General features: G+C 43.9%; 2 protein-coding genes across 3 annotated transcripts in view; one reads left to right on the top strand and one right to left on the bottom strand.

The window, feature by feature from the left end:
- LOC126567781 (cadherin-86C) overlaps positions 1-19029 on the bottom strand; it is a 96363-nt gene that overhangs the window by 15305 nt on the left and 62029 nt on the right. The window lies entirely within an intron of this gene.
- LOC126561635 (uncharacterized) lies at positions 9068-9389 on the top strand. Its single transcript, XM_050217907.1, has 2 exons — positions 9068-9083; positions 9163-9389. Exons 1-2 carry the CDS (start codon positions 9068-9070, stop codon positions 9387-9389), a joined length of 243 nt encoding a protein of 80 aa, XP_050073864.1.

Raw genomic sequence — 19029 nt, 5'->3', positions numbered from 1 at the left:
CTCACCGCTACTCCATTCTGAAGCTAGTAAAAACTACGCCAACAAATGGGACACACAACTTCTCACCCTTTCCACCATTCTGCCAACCGCTGAGTAAATAGATAAAGCCAACTTCACGCTTCAGGGGTGCCTCGGTTTCTTATCTAATCTGATTGAAAATCGCACCAACGCAACGAGACAAAGGTGCGACAAAATTGGCTACCTCCATCGTAACACGATCGACCTTCCGCCAGATGCGAGCACACCCTCGTACCGGTGCTTGCAGTTCACGAGTTCAGCAAGGAGTGAGAAACTGTAGTAAGCTAGCTCGCGGTGGTCAAACATCATCGATCTTTCCACTCTTCCCAGCGCACTGACATCTTCTCTCCTGACCGTGCGATACGCCTATATGCCGTACATAATGCATTCGCTGTTCTGCGTTCCACTGGAGCCACTGATCCAACATTTACTGTTTCATCATAGAAGGACACTCAAACCGAAGCCAACCACATACAGCCGTTAAACCGACCAGGTTGCACTTTTAAAGCGCGTTCAAGTTGGGCGGGGAGTGGCATGCGGTAACAAAAAAAAAAACGTGCTAGAATTATCGCCTCGTTGTCGGCGGTAACTTAGCCTGAAACTAACACTGACCGGTTTTCTTTACCGTACTCCACTTGCATGACCGCCCCGCATACTCTAAAAACACAGTAAATATGATCCTCGGGAGACGCTTGAACGTGCTCGAACCAGCTGGCAACAGTGTGACAAAGCTTAAACCTTTAAGTTGCAACCGCTAATGAGCTAACACACCGGCGACATTGATTTGGTGCGACAAATGTTTTTGCGACTCCTCGACCGCGGCTAACACTGCTTGGCCAGCTGATGAGTTAAGAGACGTGGGAAAATTGCAAGTCTCTTACAGATGGCTTGAGTCGCTTTAATTATGCAAACAAACTCTGGATGACTTGGATACGCAAACTATGACCGCAACACTCTCGTCCCGGGACCGTACATGGCGTGCTTGCATATTGCAGGGTGTTGCTTTTTTACTGCTATCACCGCTAAACGAACACATTACTCATGATCTCATTGAATAATTTTCATCAAACAATCTGGATGGCGTGCTTCGACCACACCGCACGGTACAAAACTGAACGAATGGCAATAAGGTAATCTAAATTATCATCTTAATTATTTGCATTTTTACAACTGCCTCGTATGTTTCGATGCATGCTAGTATACATAGCTCCTACAGCAAAGGCCTGCAGAGCACGCAATACGTCGAGTGTAGCTGGATCGGGTCACAGAAATTAGGTCAATATCCGTGGTCCAGTCAGTTTGAGTCACGCAGTTCCCTGTAACCCATTAACCTTGGGACGATGAGCTAATGGTGGGCCATCGATTGCACGCATGTTTACAAGCCCTATTAAGACAAACTTGCCTTAATAGAGCCTTAAAAGGCAGATTTAGTCCATAGGGGATATCAGCTACCAATAACTTTGGAGTAAGTGAACACGAAAGGAAGTAAGAAAATGTGATGATTTCAATATGAAATTCAATAGTAGCATTTACTGACATCCAAAAGATGATCTCATTCGCAAGTATAATTCTTGACAACTTGGATACATCTGGTTGATATCAATATGGAATGTCCTGTAATATAAAATTTACACCGCGGTAATAATAAATTAATGATTATAGCAGAAATGTATGTCTCCGAGATATTGCCGCAGCTGTATTACTAATTTTGTTGGTTGAGACGTTACGTCCAGATACCAAAACACCTCTTGCACACCTACCAAAAGCGATGTTTCTTCTTCTGATATCCGCATTTATCAGACTAAGTCCAGATCAATACATTCCTGAACTTGAGCGTGTGTTGTCGTTGTTTTTTTTTTTTTTGCTGGTTATTTCTTTCCTTAAACCGTTAAACCCTGCGGCCACCGGCCACGGTCATGCTCTTGTACCGTTAGCGATGGGAGTGGATAGGAAGGGAAGACGGTATAGCGTGTAATAACAATGAAAAGAACCTCAAACCATCGATGGACGTTATCGTACTCACGAATCGGACAGTTCGCCCTGGGTCTCGAACCGGTAACGTTCGTCCACCCTCAAATAGGCGCTGCACGTGGGCCCCGGGTGATGGATGAATGGGAGAAAAGCGGTGAAGAGTAAAGCGAGCACGGGGTTCCTGGGGTGGTGGTGACTCTATTTTTTTTTTTATCGGTCATCGGCCTTCGGGCACGCTTGGGTCTTTCGGAATATGTTTCGATCCGGTGGTATGGGAATCAACTGACCTCCGATGGAATGTCAATACGTCGCGGTTCGCGTGGTTCTGTTCTCATGTACCGAAGAGTCACACAACATACACACACACACAAACACGATACTTTCATCAAACTAATCGCAGTGTGGTGGAACGAGCATGGCAGGGTGGCGATAAAACGTTAGAATAAAGCGTAGCACACATGTGTATGTGTGTCTGGGAACCAAAAGCTCACGTCATCGGGGCGACGTCGATCGTTGACATATCGATCCCGACGAAGCTGTGCGAACAATTTCTACTAACAATGTGGAAGAAACAGAAAAGAGACTAAACAGAGCGCGGATACATTTGAGTCTGGAAGGGGTCAACTATTTTGTGTGAGTATTTTGCTGCCCTACCTGTCACTACTGTCAGTGGGACTTTCAAGAGATTAAGCTAATCCAGCTACAATCATAACTGCTTATCTTCTCAAATTTTCTACGATGGCTACGATGGTTGCTTGAGTGAATTCTCGGGATTTGTTACACACTTTATAGCATAAGGCTGGCATGTTATTTCAATCGGTACCACCATCGAATGACCACATAACCGCGTCAGGGAACTGTCGAATGAGTTGTATCAAAAATCCCTAAAGCAAACAAACATAGTGAATGTTACTGATAATGATAATGTTCAAAATTCAAGTACCAACTTGAAAAGTCTTATAAAAAAAATATGTGGTCTGCTACAAAAGTAACAACAAAACAAACGTTTGACGTCTATCGCAACCGATTCTGCCTGGTCAAATGATCGGTTGACGACCCCATAAGGCAAAGATGAAGGTTTTTCCCCATTCTTAATCTATGGCAGAGGAATAAAAAAAGAAAACGGGAAAGAAAATCACGTCACGATTTGCTATCCAATGGCTAGAGTGTTTTCCCCATTGAACGATGCCCGCGTAATTTCCTTTCCCCCCTGCAAGACGTTGCGCTGCCTTGGACACTTTGCCCGATAGAGCGAGACAGCGAGAATTTGACCGATTTATCCGTGACGGCAAAAACCACCATTCTGTCTACGTCCACGAATTGCCATCCGGTTGGGACTTTTGGTGGGCCTCCCGCCTTTGGCGATATGCGGAATCGTGTCCCGGAGGGTCATTCGGAGGATTTTCCAGAAGGTAATCAAATAGAATGGCCTGCCATCCGGCCACGTTCAATCTACCTACATGCATCAGGCGACAGGGATGAAGAACGCGCAAAACGAAATTGTAGTACGCTCTCGGTACATTATTACGGTTTTCGCCGGGAATCGAAGCAATTGAAGCGGGCCAGCAGGCGCTTAAAGGCTGGACAAGTTCGGTTCGGGTTCGTTACGAGCCCGCAAGGCTAGATGGTGCGGTTGTACACGTACACCACAGACAGATAGTACAATTTAATTATGATGCAATAATGATTGAGCGGAGCGTAGCGTGCCCTAACGAGCTATTGTTCTTCTTCGGCCGGTATGAGCACTGTACGTCATGGATATGCCTAAGCAGCCTTGTGTTGGGCATGTGAAGGGCTATATCGTTGCGATGCGTGGTTCTAGCGTGGTAGTGTGGTAACGACAGGAGACGAAGCTTCCAAATCTGAATGGAATGGATGTTTGTACGATTCGAAATCGTAGTATGATCGATGTTGTCATTTTGGTCATATATGAAACTTGAAGTGGTTACCATTTACGAAACTTATACCAAGGTATTCTCCGAAATATACACTCACTTTTGAATACCTCTTTGCGAAACCAGGAGAGTTCCACAGATTCTCTTCAATAGTATCCAAAGCACTCTTTTTGTGACTTGATTCTGCAACCCAATCATATTATTATCATTTATGAAATGCTCAAAACCCCCTGAAAGATTTCACGATTGCAAGAAATCACAAGTCTTATTAAGCTGCAGATAAGCGCACGGAGGCGTGCTGTGTGCATCGACTTTCATCCTCTATGGCTAGTCGTAAGAACAGTTCTTCCGAGTTATCTGCTGGAGGTCATCATAATCAGTCAACAGGAGAAGCGAAGCAATGCTAGAAACATGCACGTATATAGTTTTCCCCCTATTTCGCCACCACACCAATCTCTAGCACACCTTCATCCTAGCCACCGAACTTCAAAGAAGAGTCAGGAAATTGATTAGAATCGCAAATCAGCACGCTGCATCTAGCCATTCTGTTACCGGAGGCTGACCAGGAAACGTGATGGAATTTAATTAATCATATGTTTCATCTTTCCACCGCTCATTGCCTTTCCTTTCTCCGAGCACTCCAAAAACTTCCACCCCGATGTCTCGCACCGTTGCGGTGCAAAAGGACCCCCAAAAGACATTGCTCGTTTGCAGCACAACATTTATTTAAATTACTGTTCCGAGTGAGGTAAGAGAACCCGTTCAAACGCTCCACCGTAAGGCACCGCTGGCTCTTCACTATTTGCAGTCAATTTATTTGTGGTTTCATTTATTCTGTGCCTTACACGCGTTTGTCTCAAAATCGGATCCCAGCCGCCAGGAATTAACAGTTTCCCGTTATGCAGGAAAGCCTCCGAGCGAATTTAGTCCCCGTTTCCCATCCTCCAATCGGTGGTAGTTCATTAAATTAATTGGAAGACCATCTTCTAGCGGACTCCGAAGCTGCCTTCAATCTCTCTGGGCCGGCCGGTTTGATGGTGGCATTCGTAGAGTTTTGTGCCTGTTTTGTTTTATTTTCTGCCGCTTTGTTTTGCTACACCGTTCGCGATTTGCATAATGGTTCCCGGTGCTTTGATTTAGATGCGCATCTTGTAACGGCTTGGGCGTGTGTGCATTTGTAACGTTGTTTGCATTTCACGGTACATTATGCTGGTTTGGGGACCCAAAGCATGCTGGCTCAAAGCCAATGCTGTGGAGAGCAAAGGGATGTGTTTGATTAATTGGTACAACGAATTTAGAATAGAAGACCTCATGCCCAAGAGGAAGGGAAGTTGAGTAATTTAGATCTTGAAACTATTAAACAAAAATTATTGTTATATTATTGTCATTAACGCACTATGCATTGAAATTTTGATATCTAGAAATAAAGTTATTAAACTGATTGATATAATTTAAGAACTAAAATACCTTCATTGCAATGATCAATCACATTAATGTCAAACGAACTGACGTGAGGACTCCACAACAAATTTAAAAAAAAAGCTGTAATCTGTTTGCTCGTTAGAGCATAACCTTCCTCTTTTATTATCCAACGCTGCTCAGGAACGCAGGGAAAGAAATTTAACTGTTGTCACTAGGCAAGGTTCACACGCACTTAAAACCATTCCATTAGTGGGCTTTCTTCCATCGCGCATCACGTGTACGCTTTACTGTACCGAAGAAATATATACGCGCGCAGAATAAATGCAGCGTAACGGGGCAACATAAACAACTTGGGAGTATGATAAGCGAAAACGGTTCGTAAAACCATACCACCAACAATGAAAAAAAAAAAAAAAAAAACAACCTCCCTTCTAGTGACTTAAGCAGGTTTGTCGCTTTGCGCGCGTTGAAATCTTTTGATTTGAAAAATCAAAATTTAAAGCGTAACACTAGCGATTAAATGTACTGAACGATTGACTTTCCGCTCTAACCTATTCAAATCACGTTTGTGCTGAAATTTTGTTCACTGTTTGTTTCTTTTTTTCCTTCCTGTCGGCTGGTTGACAACATTCCAGCAGCAGTGTAGCAGGTTTTGATATTTTTCGGTTTAGTTTCGGGCAGAACCTTTGTTCTAGACCTTTTTTTTCCTATAGAGAGAGAGTGTGTGTGTGTGTGTGTGGTGCTTTTCTTCAGCACAAGGGGGCGTGTTGTTCGTAGAGAGGTTTGAAAGCAAACCGAACGGTCCTGAGGCCTGCGAACGGGAGGTGAATGACAAATTATGAGCTCACCGCCCTCGCACGTAAGTCACGTTTCCTCGCTGACTCTTGGTAGCGTTCGTGGTTTGCATACTCGCTTGTTGATTGTTTATTTTTTTTATTTTTTGTATGCTGCGGTTCGACGCCCGCTCACTGTGACGGTATCATTTTCTTTCTCACTTCTTAATTAGAAAGTGCTGTTTTTTTGTTGTCGAAAAACCTGTTTCGGGACCGGCTTGCCGAAGGTTTTGGAAGGTCGAATACGCCGTTGAGTTGTTCGTCAATTTTTATTCTACTTCCAGCCCCCGCCCAGCGTTCGATAAAATCGTCCCGCCTTGTTCATTCACCTTCCTTCCAGGGTGGTAGTAGTTTTTTTTTTTCGTTGGGTATAGATTTAATGTACATGATCCCAGCGTTAATAGTTATTCTTTCCTCAGCATGGCAATAGCATACCCCGACAACATAGGCCAGTTGGCAATCATTTCTAATGCTGACAGCATTCGCTACGGTAGATTTAGGGAAACGCCACAAGATTCTTTCATTTAATTTTTTGTTGTTGCTGGTAATCGCTATTTCTTGTTTGGTCATTCCCCAAAAAAGGGGGGTAAGATCTATTGTACATACAACTTGAAAAGTTTCAGATTTTTTTTAAATATTTTTTTATATTTTTAATGAAGTGAAATAAAAGATCAATGCTGGAAGACATCGACATCAAATAGTTGAGTTTGTTAGACAGATATTTTGGCAAAACTAGTTCTCGTTTGTCCAGGAGGCTGGAGCTCTTACCCGGAGAAATGCCTGTAAAACAAAGAAAGAGTAACAACAAAAATAAACACCAAACAAAGGAATTCTATACGATTAAACATTAATTTCCGGATACGAAGTTTAGCAAAAACGCTTCCCATTTTTGTGACGCAAATTCTCAAACCTTCCTTCAACTTGCCATCCACCTACTCACACACACACACACACAGACACAAACACACAAGCAAGCATACCTGCAAAGGCGAGCGAGCTTTAAAAAAAAATCGAACTTTCCGCACTCCACCGTTTGGATGGAAGGCTTTTGCTTTCTGTGCGTCCCGAAGTGCTTAGTTTGGTGACTGTCATCTTAAATCTCATCTGGCGCGGTTCGGTAATATCTCGCCACACCAGCAGTGGGTTTGGGATTTTAATTTTATTTACTTAATTTCCCTCCTTTGCCAACCTTCACTTTACCCGCTTGGCCCTACGTTACGGATATGCTTTAGCACGAGACATTTAATCCATTCTGAAGGTTGTTTGTGTGCATGTGGAGCTGCGCCGCGTAGTGGAATTTTTGTGGCGCCCAGTTAAACCGTTTGTCTACAGTTATCCGTGGTAGCTGATCGCAAGGGTATTAATCGTGGGGGTGTTTGGTGGTGGCTTGGGCGAAAGAGGTGCGTGCGAGTGGAATATGTGATCAGGCGCCACGTCATGCAAAGTCACTGACAGCTGGTTCACACCCGTAATGTGTAGTTTGGCAGAGATATACGAGGTACAAAGGCAGGTAAAGGTAGAAGGGCAAATCGTAGGGCGAATGATTTTTGCAGCGCAAATCATGACAGATTGCATCGCAATCCGGTTGTCTTAGTTTTGCTCTATCTCGTCCCTTTGCTGTCCTCTAAGTGTACTTAAATGTGTGCTTGTGGCTAGACAATTTCAGTTGCGATTATGTTGTGTTAGACATGCAGTAATGTTGTTTGAATTTACAAAACAAATTTCAAAACAACTTTAGCTTTTCTTTCTCATATGCCGACTACACCAGTAGCGTATATGGAAACAAGGTTCATGCCCACGCATAAAACAAGACAATGTGTGTAGCAATGCTGCTACAAGCAGAAATGAACCAACCCGGCCGTAATAAATCATACAAAAGTGATAATTATGACACTTCCAAAGTTTTGTTGCTCTTGTGATAGTATGGAAACTTCTGACACGTTATAACGTAATTGAACAGAGGAGTAGTGGTGACGGAAGGAGGATCGAACAGAGGAGGATTAACCCTTGTAATGGGGTAGAATTGTAACTTATGCTGAGCTGCCCTAAAATAATGGGCAAAGTGGAAAATTTCTAACCTAAAATTCCTCATAAAAATTTGATTTTTCCCAAATATGATTCCATATAATACTTCCATTCCTACAAATCACGAAACTTATGAACGAATATCTGAAATATCTTTATAGTTCGATGATATATTCGATTACTGTACTTGTTGAAAATACGTAGTTGGATACTCAAACCTCACTACGAAAGCCACAGAAAATTTATCAGAAAATATAGGATGGCTGTCAGGCTGCATGGCGTTAGGCCAAGAAGCAGTAAAAGAAATATTGAAAATAGTACTTTCGTGAAATGGATAATAGCGGGTCTTCTAATTTCTGCTCAACATGGCCATTAGCAGATGCTTCAAAACTGGGATCGGTTTAACCTTCTCAACACATCTTCAAAATGAAATAAAATCATTCCAAGTAGAGTCGGCCGCAATATTCCAGAAATAGCACAAAACATTCCAACTTTCAACTACTTTAGAGGTTAAGCTTAGTTTCAGGGGTAAGATTTGACATCATATTCACTTCAGTATAAACAGAGTAAAAAAAGGCTTCAAAATTACTTCTTGATTGCGAAACCGCTGTAAATTCCAGCACGTGCAGTTCTAACGAAAATCAATCTACATCAATTCAACGCGTGAGAGCTACGAAGATTACGATTTGCAATAACTTTCCATGTTTAGAAGACACATAGCAAATAGTATAACAAGTTGACAAACAGTGACTGTCTGCTTTTTTCTTTTAGCAAACAAAATCTTGTATGAACAGCTGAATCGCTTAAGTGTTCGAACTTGTGAACAGTATATAATGCAGTTGCAGGTCTAACTGCAAATTACAGTTTAATTCAGACTAGTGGAAACAGGCAACATACAAAACGATGCAGATTATGGCTGGTAAGAGTAATACAATCAGCTCTAACGAACGCTAAAATCTTGTATTGTTCACCATTATATTTTACCAATCCTTTTGTAGGAAAGCTGTTTAAGATCACACTGGTGGTTACAGTTTGCTTGATGCTGCTGTGTTATGATCCTGCTGATGCCTTTCCTGGTGCAGGCAACACCAACAAAAAAACGGTGAAGAGTTCTTCCAGTGGCAAATCAAAACCGACCGCCCCTAGGCATTCGCTAGGATCAGCTGCAAGAGGTGGACTGATGGGGGCAGGCGCGGGCGGTGCTATATTAACAGCTTTACTGTAATCAATAAACAAAAAATATTGTGTTGTATTGTGTAAGTGGCATGGCCATATTGCTTCTGTACACTTTATCAAACGTTTCATAATCGTCTACAACTAGAATTACTTCAAACAATACATGCAATTGGGCGGCCCCGATGGTGTAGCCGACAGCGGCGCCTGTCTTTAGACGGCGGGACCGAGGTTCGAATTTCGGGTTCGGCAGTCTAGAAAGCCATTTCGATGGCCGGCATGACCTTAGAGGTCGATAAGCCAAGGCGAAGAAGCATGCAATTAATCCAAAGATGTAGGTTAACTCCAATCAGCGCAAAATCATAATCATGTCGTTTTAGTTTGTAAGCGAATTGGATTCTGATCCTGAGAGTTAACATGTACTTACGAGGGCTGACAATAAAGTAAGGTCTCCAATTTTTTTTTTTTCATAGAAAATGACATTTATTTACAAAAAGCGATACACCGTTGGAAAGGCCAAGGTCTTGGCTACTTTTCTACATAATTGTCATTTTTTTCCAACACCTTGCGCATCCGCACGATAAACTTTTCTTTGCCGGCAGAATACCACTCTCCGTCCGCCTCGCGCAGCCAGGTGTTGACCTCTTGTGGTCTTCGGTCAGCTGTTTCGGCACCCATCGGGCAGAAACTTTGTGATACTGCAAGTTGTTCACAAGGATATGACGGATTGTTTCGTTGCTACACACTCCTCCAAGCTTCTCTTCCAAGTCCCTAATTGTCGCACGGCGGTTTTTGAGCATTTCTGCCTCCACTGCTTGAACAATCGCATCCGAGACCGACGGTCGGCCACTTCTCTCCTCGTCGTGAACATTAGTGCGCCCGGAATTGAACTCGCGGCTCCACTTACGCACGTTTTTTTTATGTCCATACACTTTTCCCCGTAAACTTGAACTAGTTGACGATAGATTTCAATAGGTGTCACCTTTTTCGCACTCAAAAAACGTATTACAGAACGCAATTCGCACTTGGACGCTGACGCGAGGGGTACCTCCATCGTTGACGGCTGCTCAGCCAAGACTGAGCGGTCGGGGAAGCCTCACCCAGCAGCAAAGTGGTAGGGGGGGAACCAAGGAACACGGCGGTGTTGCCAGATTTCGGCTAGCGCGTGATCCGGCGAAGTTGCAGCGTTGGAGACCTTACTTTATTGTCAGCCCTCGTAAACCAAACATCAACATTACGAAAATAAAAGAACACTAGCACTCGAGCTCCAAGCGTATCGAACCCCATGGTGGCCTTTTCGCCAAAGCAAGGATTGATTAGTCAGCTAGGTTGTATAAATCTATCAGACTCCCTTGGTTGCATCATTTAAGTTAGCAAATAAATATCTTCTTGTATAAATATCTTAACGACCTGCTCGGCTATGCCAGCCATCGAATGGCTTACGAGCCTTTCTGATATCTCGTAGTTGGATGCTCAGTCCTCATTACCTTGGAACGGTCCGGACGGGATTTCAATCCTGGTCATGGCGTGAGAAGACCGGCGCCTGGCCGTCATGACCGAGCGAGTCATTATGCCAAAATGCGTATCAGTTTCAAAGCTGTTTGTAGACAATAATTTATTCAGTTATATACTTTTCCTGTACGTATGTGATGTAAGTCAAATATTTACTTGCTGTACAGTACTAGGAAGGGCTTAATATCCAGCTAAGGGTAAAATGAAGCCAAACAAGCCAGAAATGGCAGGTCTAGATTTATTTTTTTCGTGAGAACGGCCTGGCCTTATTGCTTGACGTATGTATACCACGTAGAGGGGGTCAGTTCTCACTACGGAGGGAAGGTACAGATGGGATTTGAACCCCGGTTCTGCCGACCTGGCGCCGCTGTCGCCTACACCACCGGGCCGGTCCAGCATCAAATTTGTCAAACCAAAAATAAAAAATAGAAAAACAAGGCAATCATGCTGCGCTGCGGTCTTCCTCGCAGTAACTTTTGCATCCGTAACATAACATTCAGTCAATACCCCCTCCCCTTTCACTGTATCTCTCTCCCCCCGTTTTTTTTATTTTTTCTGCATATTATTTCTTCGTTTGTTATGATAATAATGCTGCATTATGCTGTTATGCTGGTCCGTTTCGATCCCTGCCGCGCGATAGGCTCCCAAGAACAATTGCCCACACTCACGGTCTCATCTACATTGAATAGATGTCCTTTCAAGCCTTGCCTCGATTCTCCCCATCTTCACACACGCACAGAGTTCACGGCCAGTGACCTTCAACGGGGGAGCAGTGAGGGTAGTACGGAACGGTTGTTGCACAGTGCGCAATTTTCATGCCTCACCCACGGTACACGGTGCGCCGTGCAATGGATGGCTTGTTTGCCAAATTGATCGATTGATAGGGGGCACATCCTTTTCCTACTAGTGCCCCTTCGACCAACCCCTGCGCCCCCAACCCTTGTAACCGATTCCTGCTTATTCATTCAACAAAAGTTTCTTTGTTGTCGAGATGTTGTTACCGCGTTGTCAACAAATGCTTCCCGTGTGCAGCGGTTACAAAAGGAAGCTAAAACCAGCAGCTAAAATGGAATGCGAGATTGAAATCGGACAAAATATTTTCCATATTTATGAGGCAGTCAGGATGGCACATCCTTCATCTACCGTGCCCGAGGAGCATACGCGTGACATCTTGTGCCGGAGGAAAATTACCGTCCGATAATTACCCCCATCGTCTCGGTGAGGCATGGGCAGCACACGGCTGGCATGGATGGGCTTCTGTTTGGGTGGTTGCTCCCACTCCCGAACTCTCTCCTCCTCATATTTTCCACGATCATATCGATAAGGAAGCGCGAGCTAGAGATCGTTAATGCGAGGCGTAATCGTTTTCTCGCAAAGCATTACCGAAGCTTCCGGCTGACCTTCAGAAGGATGTGAACACGTACAGTGTTCGGTTGGGCTATTAATAATTCATCATTTACATACTCTGTCGCATCGGGATTGTAATGCGCGATCGAGAGATTAGTTCAGGTTGGCGGGGCTACAACCTCATAAAATTTTATTCTGCTACTTCTGGCATTTTTTAGTCAGTTTTCCTCGTAGCTGGATAATCAGTCCTGCAAACGAGAAGACGTATTAGGTGATATTTGATCTTGCTGAGAACTCTTTGCCGAAGAGTTAAACTTTTTCCTGAAAATTTGACGTGTTGGACTGATGTGTTATGTCTAGTTTCTACTTGAACAGAGATTTATTGAACACGAACTAAGTTTAATAACTTTAAGTCTCTCTGAACTAATCCATCAACTAGTAGTTTTACTAAACCAACTAGCAAACTACCTATCGACCTTAAAGATAAATCGAGTGAAGAATGGAGTGAAGGACCTTTTAACATATAATACCAAAAAAGGAAGATTAGCTAATCCGGCATACTGGAGAACTGTCTGGGTTGGACAAGATCCCAGATCCGATCGTGTTAATACCTAATACATAAAACCATCCAAATTAGCGAACGTTTGAACTATCAGCAAGTTCAAGCCCAGGTTCTCCCTTTGCCAGCGGCTAATTTCAATGATTTCCTCTTACAGTTCATCGCCTCCGGCTGGATAATGGAGTCGATAAGCGTACCAGCGGGCTGGATAGAATTAAGGGACGCCGCGAGTTGCCCGATGGGGAGTCGAAAACAGCATGCCAGCAGCACTGCACGAAAAACCCATCCACCACTGCTCCTAATCACAGTCATTGCCCGCTCTATCGCCTTCGCTACGCGAAACACAAAATCGGAAGCCTGGCCGTAATGTAAGCCGAAAGCGAGACCGATCTGTCCTTTGTTTTGCGAAGTTATTTCAATGCAAAAAGCCAAACAAAATAACAAAACAACATACACACGTATACACGTACTCCCCTAGCGAAGATAATTTTTTAATCACGCATAAAGTGCGGCCATTTTTGTGCGGTGCCAACGATGGATTTGCTTGGTTCCAAACTTCTGATCGTTTCTGCGCCTGCTATACCATCTCTGCCCTTCCAGATCCTATCGAGCATGGCGGAATTCTGTTGTGTAGTAAGGCTAAAGAAATTGCTTCTAATAATGGTGACTGGAGCGGGTTAAATAATAATAAAGGAAGGAAAAACAAAATCTAATCCACCCGGGGATGACGGAATGATCGATCGGTCGTTGGGGAAGCTTCGATCCCTTGCGAAAGGAAAACATGCGAGAAAAATCAATGACCGACCACCGATCGATGCTGTAGGGCGATAATTTGAAATTACAGATTCATCATGCTTGGTCGGTTCTTTGTGGGAGAAGTGGTAAGATCGGAGGCTTATCATACTTATGCTCCTTTTTGTTGCTTCCTTTATGGAGAAGGGATTAAGGGTGGCTCGGCTCGTTTTCGTGTGTTATCGAATGGTAAAAACGAACGAAATCTAATGGTAGATGTGTGTAGAATTTGCTATTTCTATTTCTTTTGCTTGGTGCGTTCGTCATGTTATTAAGCTGCTTCGAATTATAATGAATTATAATGTTTAACCGCTGCAAGAGTCAATTTATAGGAAGGCTAAATGTTGTTTTAATGCCTTAATATCTGAGTCGGTCTCTCAAATTGGATACACTTTGAACGAGTTTTTTGTTTGTTTTGTGTTACCACGATGGACCAATATATGGTTCTTTATTACATTGGGTCTGTCCGCTAATAAGTGTTCCGACGTTAGGATCAAATATCATGTATCATATTAATTTAGTTATTATCATATGTCATCTACCATTGACTAGATCTTCACCATGCTCAAATCTTGGAAAAGATGGCTGAACAGCAGTCGAACACGTACCATTTCTTCATAGATTTCAAGGCCATGAGCTCTTTTAGAATCCCAGCCAAACTGTTGAATGAGCATGACCAACGTCACATGCCAGGTGAAGGAGGATGGAAAACTCTCAGGGTCCTTTGCTACCACCAAAGGCCTGCGTCAGGGAGATGGGCTCGCCTGTCTCCTATTCAACTTGGCGCTAGAGAAGGTCATGCGTAGTTCGGAGGTGGAGACTTGGGGAACCATCTTCTATAAGTCAACCCAGATCCTGGCATACGCTGATGATATAGACATCATTGGTCTGTGGCTCTCCCAGGTAGCAGAGGCTTACCAAAGGATCGAGCAGGCGGCAGACCAAATTGATGGTGGCACCATCAGTGGCCCTACTGAGAAATTTAAGTCGTCCAAAACTTCACCTATCTCCGGTCAAAAGTCAGCACCGAAAACAGCATAAGGACGGAGTTGCGCACTAGCATGCTGACGGCCAGCCGGTCTTTCTACAGCCTGAGGAAACATCTGGGACTGTATCGTACCTTTATAGTCCCAGACACTCACATACACCTCTGAGACATCGACCCTGTCCAAAACAGACCCTTTTAGTCGCGTTCGAGAGAAAGATGCTCAAAAGGATCGTTGACCCCGAACGTGTGGAAGGACAATGGAGGAGCCGCTACAACGACGAGCTTGTTGGAGACAAATCGACAACCGACCAAATCTTCACTCTACGGCAGATCCTACAAAAATGCCGGGAACACCAGATCCCACCGCACCACCTGGTCATTGACTTGCAGGTGGCCTACGATACAATAGAACAGAAAGAACTTTGTAACACCATGCAGCAGTGTGCATTCCCTGGGAAGCTGGTACGGCTGCTAAACGCCACTATGGACGGGGTGCAGTGCAAGGTGAGAGTTTCGAGAATGCTGTCAGAATCGTTCGAATCTCACCGGGGTCTGAGGCAAGCAGACGGACTCTTCTGTTTGTTGTTCAGCATCGCTCCGGACGGTGTCATGCGAACCGCGGGCTTCGATATTCGGGGCTCGATTTTCAGGCGTACATCCGACTGAAACGCGAATCCAATAGAATTGGATTGAGCATCAATGCGACGAAGACAAAATACCTGCTTGTCGGAGGCTCTGACCATGATAGAGACCGACTCAGAAGCAGAGTATCAGTTGACGGCGACGATTTCGAGATGGTAGAGGAGTTCTGCTACCTTGGCACGATCGTAACTTCAGACAATAACGTAAGCTGCGAAATCCGAAGGCGCATTGTTCAGGGGAATCGTGCCTACTACGGACTCCACAAACTCCTGCGATCCAGAAGAGCACAGCAAGCTCGTTGGCTGGATCAAGTGGAGTCTAACCTGTCAGAGATCGGATGCAGCCGTGGATGGAGGACTGCAGCCCTAGACCGAGTTTCCTGGAAACTAATTGGAGACCTGACCATGTCGACGCGACGTGCTCAATCCTGAGCAGGCCAAGAAGAAGAAGAAGAAGAATGGGAAGTTTTACCTTCATTAACTTTGTACTCTAAACTTGCCACCATCCAAATATCAGTTGTTTCGAGTAATGCAGAACGTTCTTATTGGCATACTCTAGGCTTTAGTTGCAGATACAACAAAATTCCTAAATTTGTTCTCAGGTTCAAAAATTTAAATTTAATCTTGGCCCAATTTTCATAAACTACCAGACATATTCAGCGGCAAGGTGGTCAAACGGTCAGAAATAGATTAATTTTATTATCAGAAATGTATTAAAGCTTCAACATATTTTCAGCGTTTTTCAGCGTTCAATGCTGGCACAGTATGCATCCCGGATCGAGGAGCTGGTTGAACGCATTACCATTTCTCGTTTCCTATCCTTACACCCGTTGCATTGTATGCCTAACGAGTGTTCTTCTAACAAAACTGATTACGTAAAGCATAACCATAACTCGAACATATGTACGAACCCTGGCCAGCCGAGGCGAAAGGTTGAAAACCGTAACACACCGAAGCTGGTCGGTCGCGGCTAACGTCACATTGCCAGTGAGTAAGCGTACTTTCAAATTAAATTGGTCCAACTGGTCCAACAAAATCCTACCAACACATTTTATCCCTTGGCGGACCCTTTCACCTCACGGGGTCAGCGGATAATTGGATGGTGAAGTGATGTGCTGTGGGAGCATCCTTTTTTTTTCCTGTTACGTTAGAGCACCACAGCGTGGGGTGGAAAGCGAAAGCGAAAAAAACTCACGAAAGAAGCGACAGACAAAGGCTACAAATACAAAAATGGAGCAAGAGAAAGATACAGATACATTCTTGCGAAACAATCGTGAAAATTCCCGCATGGAAGATAAATGATTGTATGTTATCGCATCTTTACCGCCTTGTTGGTTGGTACAAAAATTGCTTGAGTTATAGTTTGCTTTAGAGCGTCCCATCTTAACGAACAACGTTACGCTAACACTGTGACTTTAGGCGAGCTAGCGAATGTGTCGTCTAGGAGTTTATTGAGCAGTGAAGAAAAATTGTTAAACCACCAGTCACGGTACGGCTCACGAAGGTGATTGTAGTTTTTGGTTTGTTGTAAGAAACCGAAAACAACTACATTACTCGACGATTGATGTAGTATTGGCTTTTGAATTCATACAAATATTTTGGTTAAAAGTTACTGTTTGATTTATTGGAAATTGAGAGTCAAACCCAATTTGACTTATTGGTTTTTAACCGCATTTCTTATACAATATTCCGTACAAAACAGCTCCGCTTTAGTAATCTATTGCGATCTTTATGCTTTATTCACCATAATTCAATGTTTACTTTATCGTATCCCATTCAGCCGTGCCGTTAGGGCACTTGCTTCTGTTATCTTTAGCGATCCCGCAAGCATTATTCATCGCGTTTTCATTGAACCATTATAATCCTAGAGATTGCAATCAGCGAATAATTTGTGCTACACTGGTCACAATTGCAATTCGCTTACCATTTCGCTGCTCGGCCTCATTGAACAGACAGGGTAACAAGGTCGTCCAGTTTGTGGAGGAAGGGTGAGAGGATGAAACTCCATACTGGAGAGGTGTAGGAATCAAACGAAAATGGAAAGGGTGATATTTATTGCTACAACTACCACGCGCCTGATTATTGCTAAAGCGAGTATGAAGGGGATCAAAAAGAAGTTTATGCTCAATTCTCTTTAGGGAGTGAATAAATGTTGGCAAAGATCGCCTCCGGGAGCAGCCTTTGGGTGGTTGAAGTTTAACGATTCGAATGTTAACTGCCACGGAAAGAAAAGATTGGTGTTGATGATTGAGTTGATGGATCGTGGTGTGGTGGATATTTGTAAGAGGTTTTTTTAAATGTATCGATGATTGGGACAAGACGAGTCTGCTTCCTCCCATCCCTGCTAACTACGTTTGCTAGAGCTTATTTTGATTAGTGTGTGTAAGTATTTAACACCCAAACCTACATAGAACAGAACATATTTAGCTAAAGTTTTTCAAAAATATAAAATATTTGCTTGTTATAGCAGAAATGGTCACGAGAACTCACTCTTTACTCTACGGCAAATCTTCCAGAAATGCCGGCAGCACCAGAGATTGACTTCAAGGCGGCCTACGATACCATAGATCGGACCGAACTTTGGAACACCATGCAGCAGTACGGATTCCCTGGGAAGCTAGTACGGTTGTCAAGGGCCACCATGAATGGGGTGCAGTGCAAAGTGAGTGTTCCATAATGCAGTTTTGACAAAGGGAACGGAAACTCCTGTTTGTTGTTCAACATCGCTCTGGAGGGTGTCATCCAAAGCGCGGGCTTCGATCTCCGGCGGCGTATATCCGTGCGAGGCGCACTCCCGACTGAAACGCGTGGTTAATAGAATTGGATTGAGGATCAATGCGACGAAGACAAAATACATGCTTGTCGGAGGCTCTGACCATGATAGAGCCCGACTCAGAAGCAGAGTATCAGTTGACGTCGATTATCCCGAGGTGGTAGAGGAGTTCTACTACCTTGAAACGATAGAAATTTCGGACTAAAAAATAAGCAGCAAAATTCGAAGGCACATTGTTCAGGGGAATCGTGCCTAAGTCTTGAGATTCAGAAGACCCTAACAACACACGAAATGTACGATGTACCGCACCTTGATACGTCCGGTAGTCCTCTACGTGTACGAGTCTTGGACTATGCTGACGGAGGACGCCCATGCACTCGCCATTTTCGAACGGCGGGTGCTAAGGCGTGCCTGTTTGGCTTTGCTGATATCCTGACTGTAGTCAAAGCTGGAAGGATACGAAGGCTAGGGCACTTGATGAGGTTGACAGACTCATGCCCCACCAGAAACGTTTAAGTTAAATACTTTCGTCATGTTTCAAGTTTTCTGCGCTGTCCATCGGATAGCCATTTTGACCATCATACCGGTGTTTTTGTTTAGAGAGCTTATGGCGGACGTTAGGGCTCCATTAAATCATGAGAAAGTGCTGTATTTTTGTCCCGTTGTTTGTAAAACAAAATTATCGCTCCAGCGCGGGTTTTGTTCGCCGCGATTCGATTCGACACTCACTTTTAAATGAGTCTGATTTTAAGTGGTCTGATTTTAAGGCAAATTGAGTGATCGGAGCGGTCGAATCTCGGCTAACGAAGTTCGGTCTAAGGGCGTGTGCCTCTTGCACCATTTCTCTGACGGAAAACAGTTGCGACCCTTTGACACTTATCAACTAAAGATATTCATTACCGACCCTTGTAACTGCTCACCGACAGGTAATAAAGCGATCTGCTATCACCTTACATGGCCATCACTCACTAAGCTTACATTTAAACGCTTTCCAATTAATTTACACGATACGCTGCGAGCAATTTTTTACGCTCCCCTCGCACGATTTAAAGGTGTAAAGGAAACCCTTGAAATTAGCAT

Source organism: Anopheles maculipalpis, chromosome X (assembly GCF_943734695.1).
Source record: "Anopheles maculipalpis chromosome X, idAnoMacuDA_375_x, whole genome shotgun sequence".
NCBI lineage: Eukaryota > Metazoa > Arthropoda > Insecta > Diptera > Culicidae > Anopheles > Anopheles maculipalpis.
The sequence above is the reverse complement of the archived record's forward strand: the minus strand, read 5'-3'. Positions and strand labels throughout refer to the sequence as shown.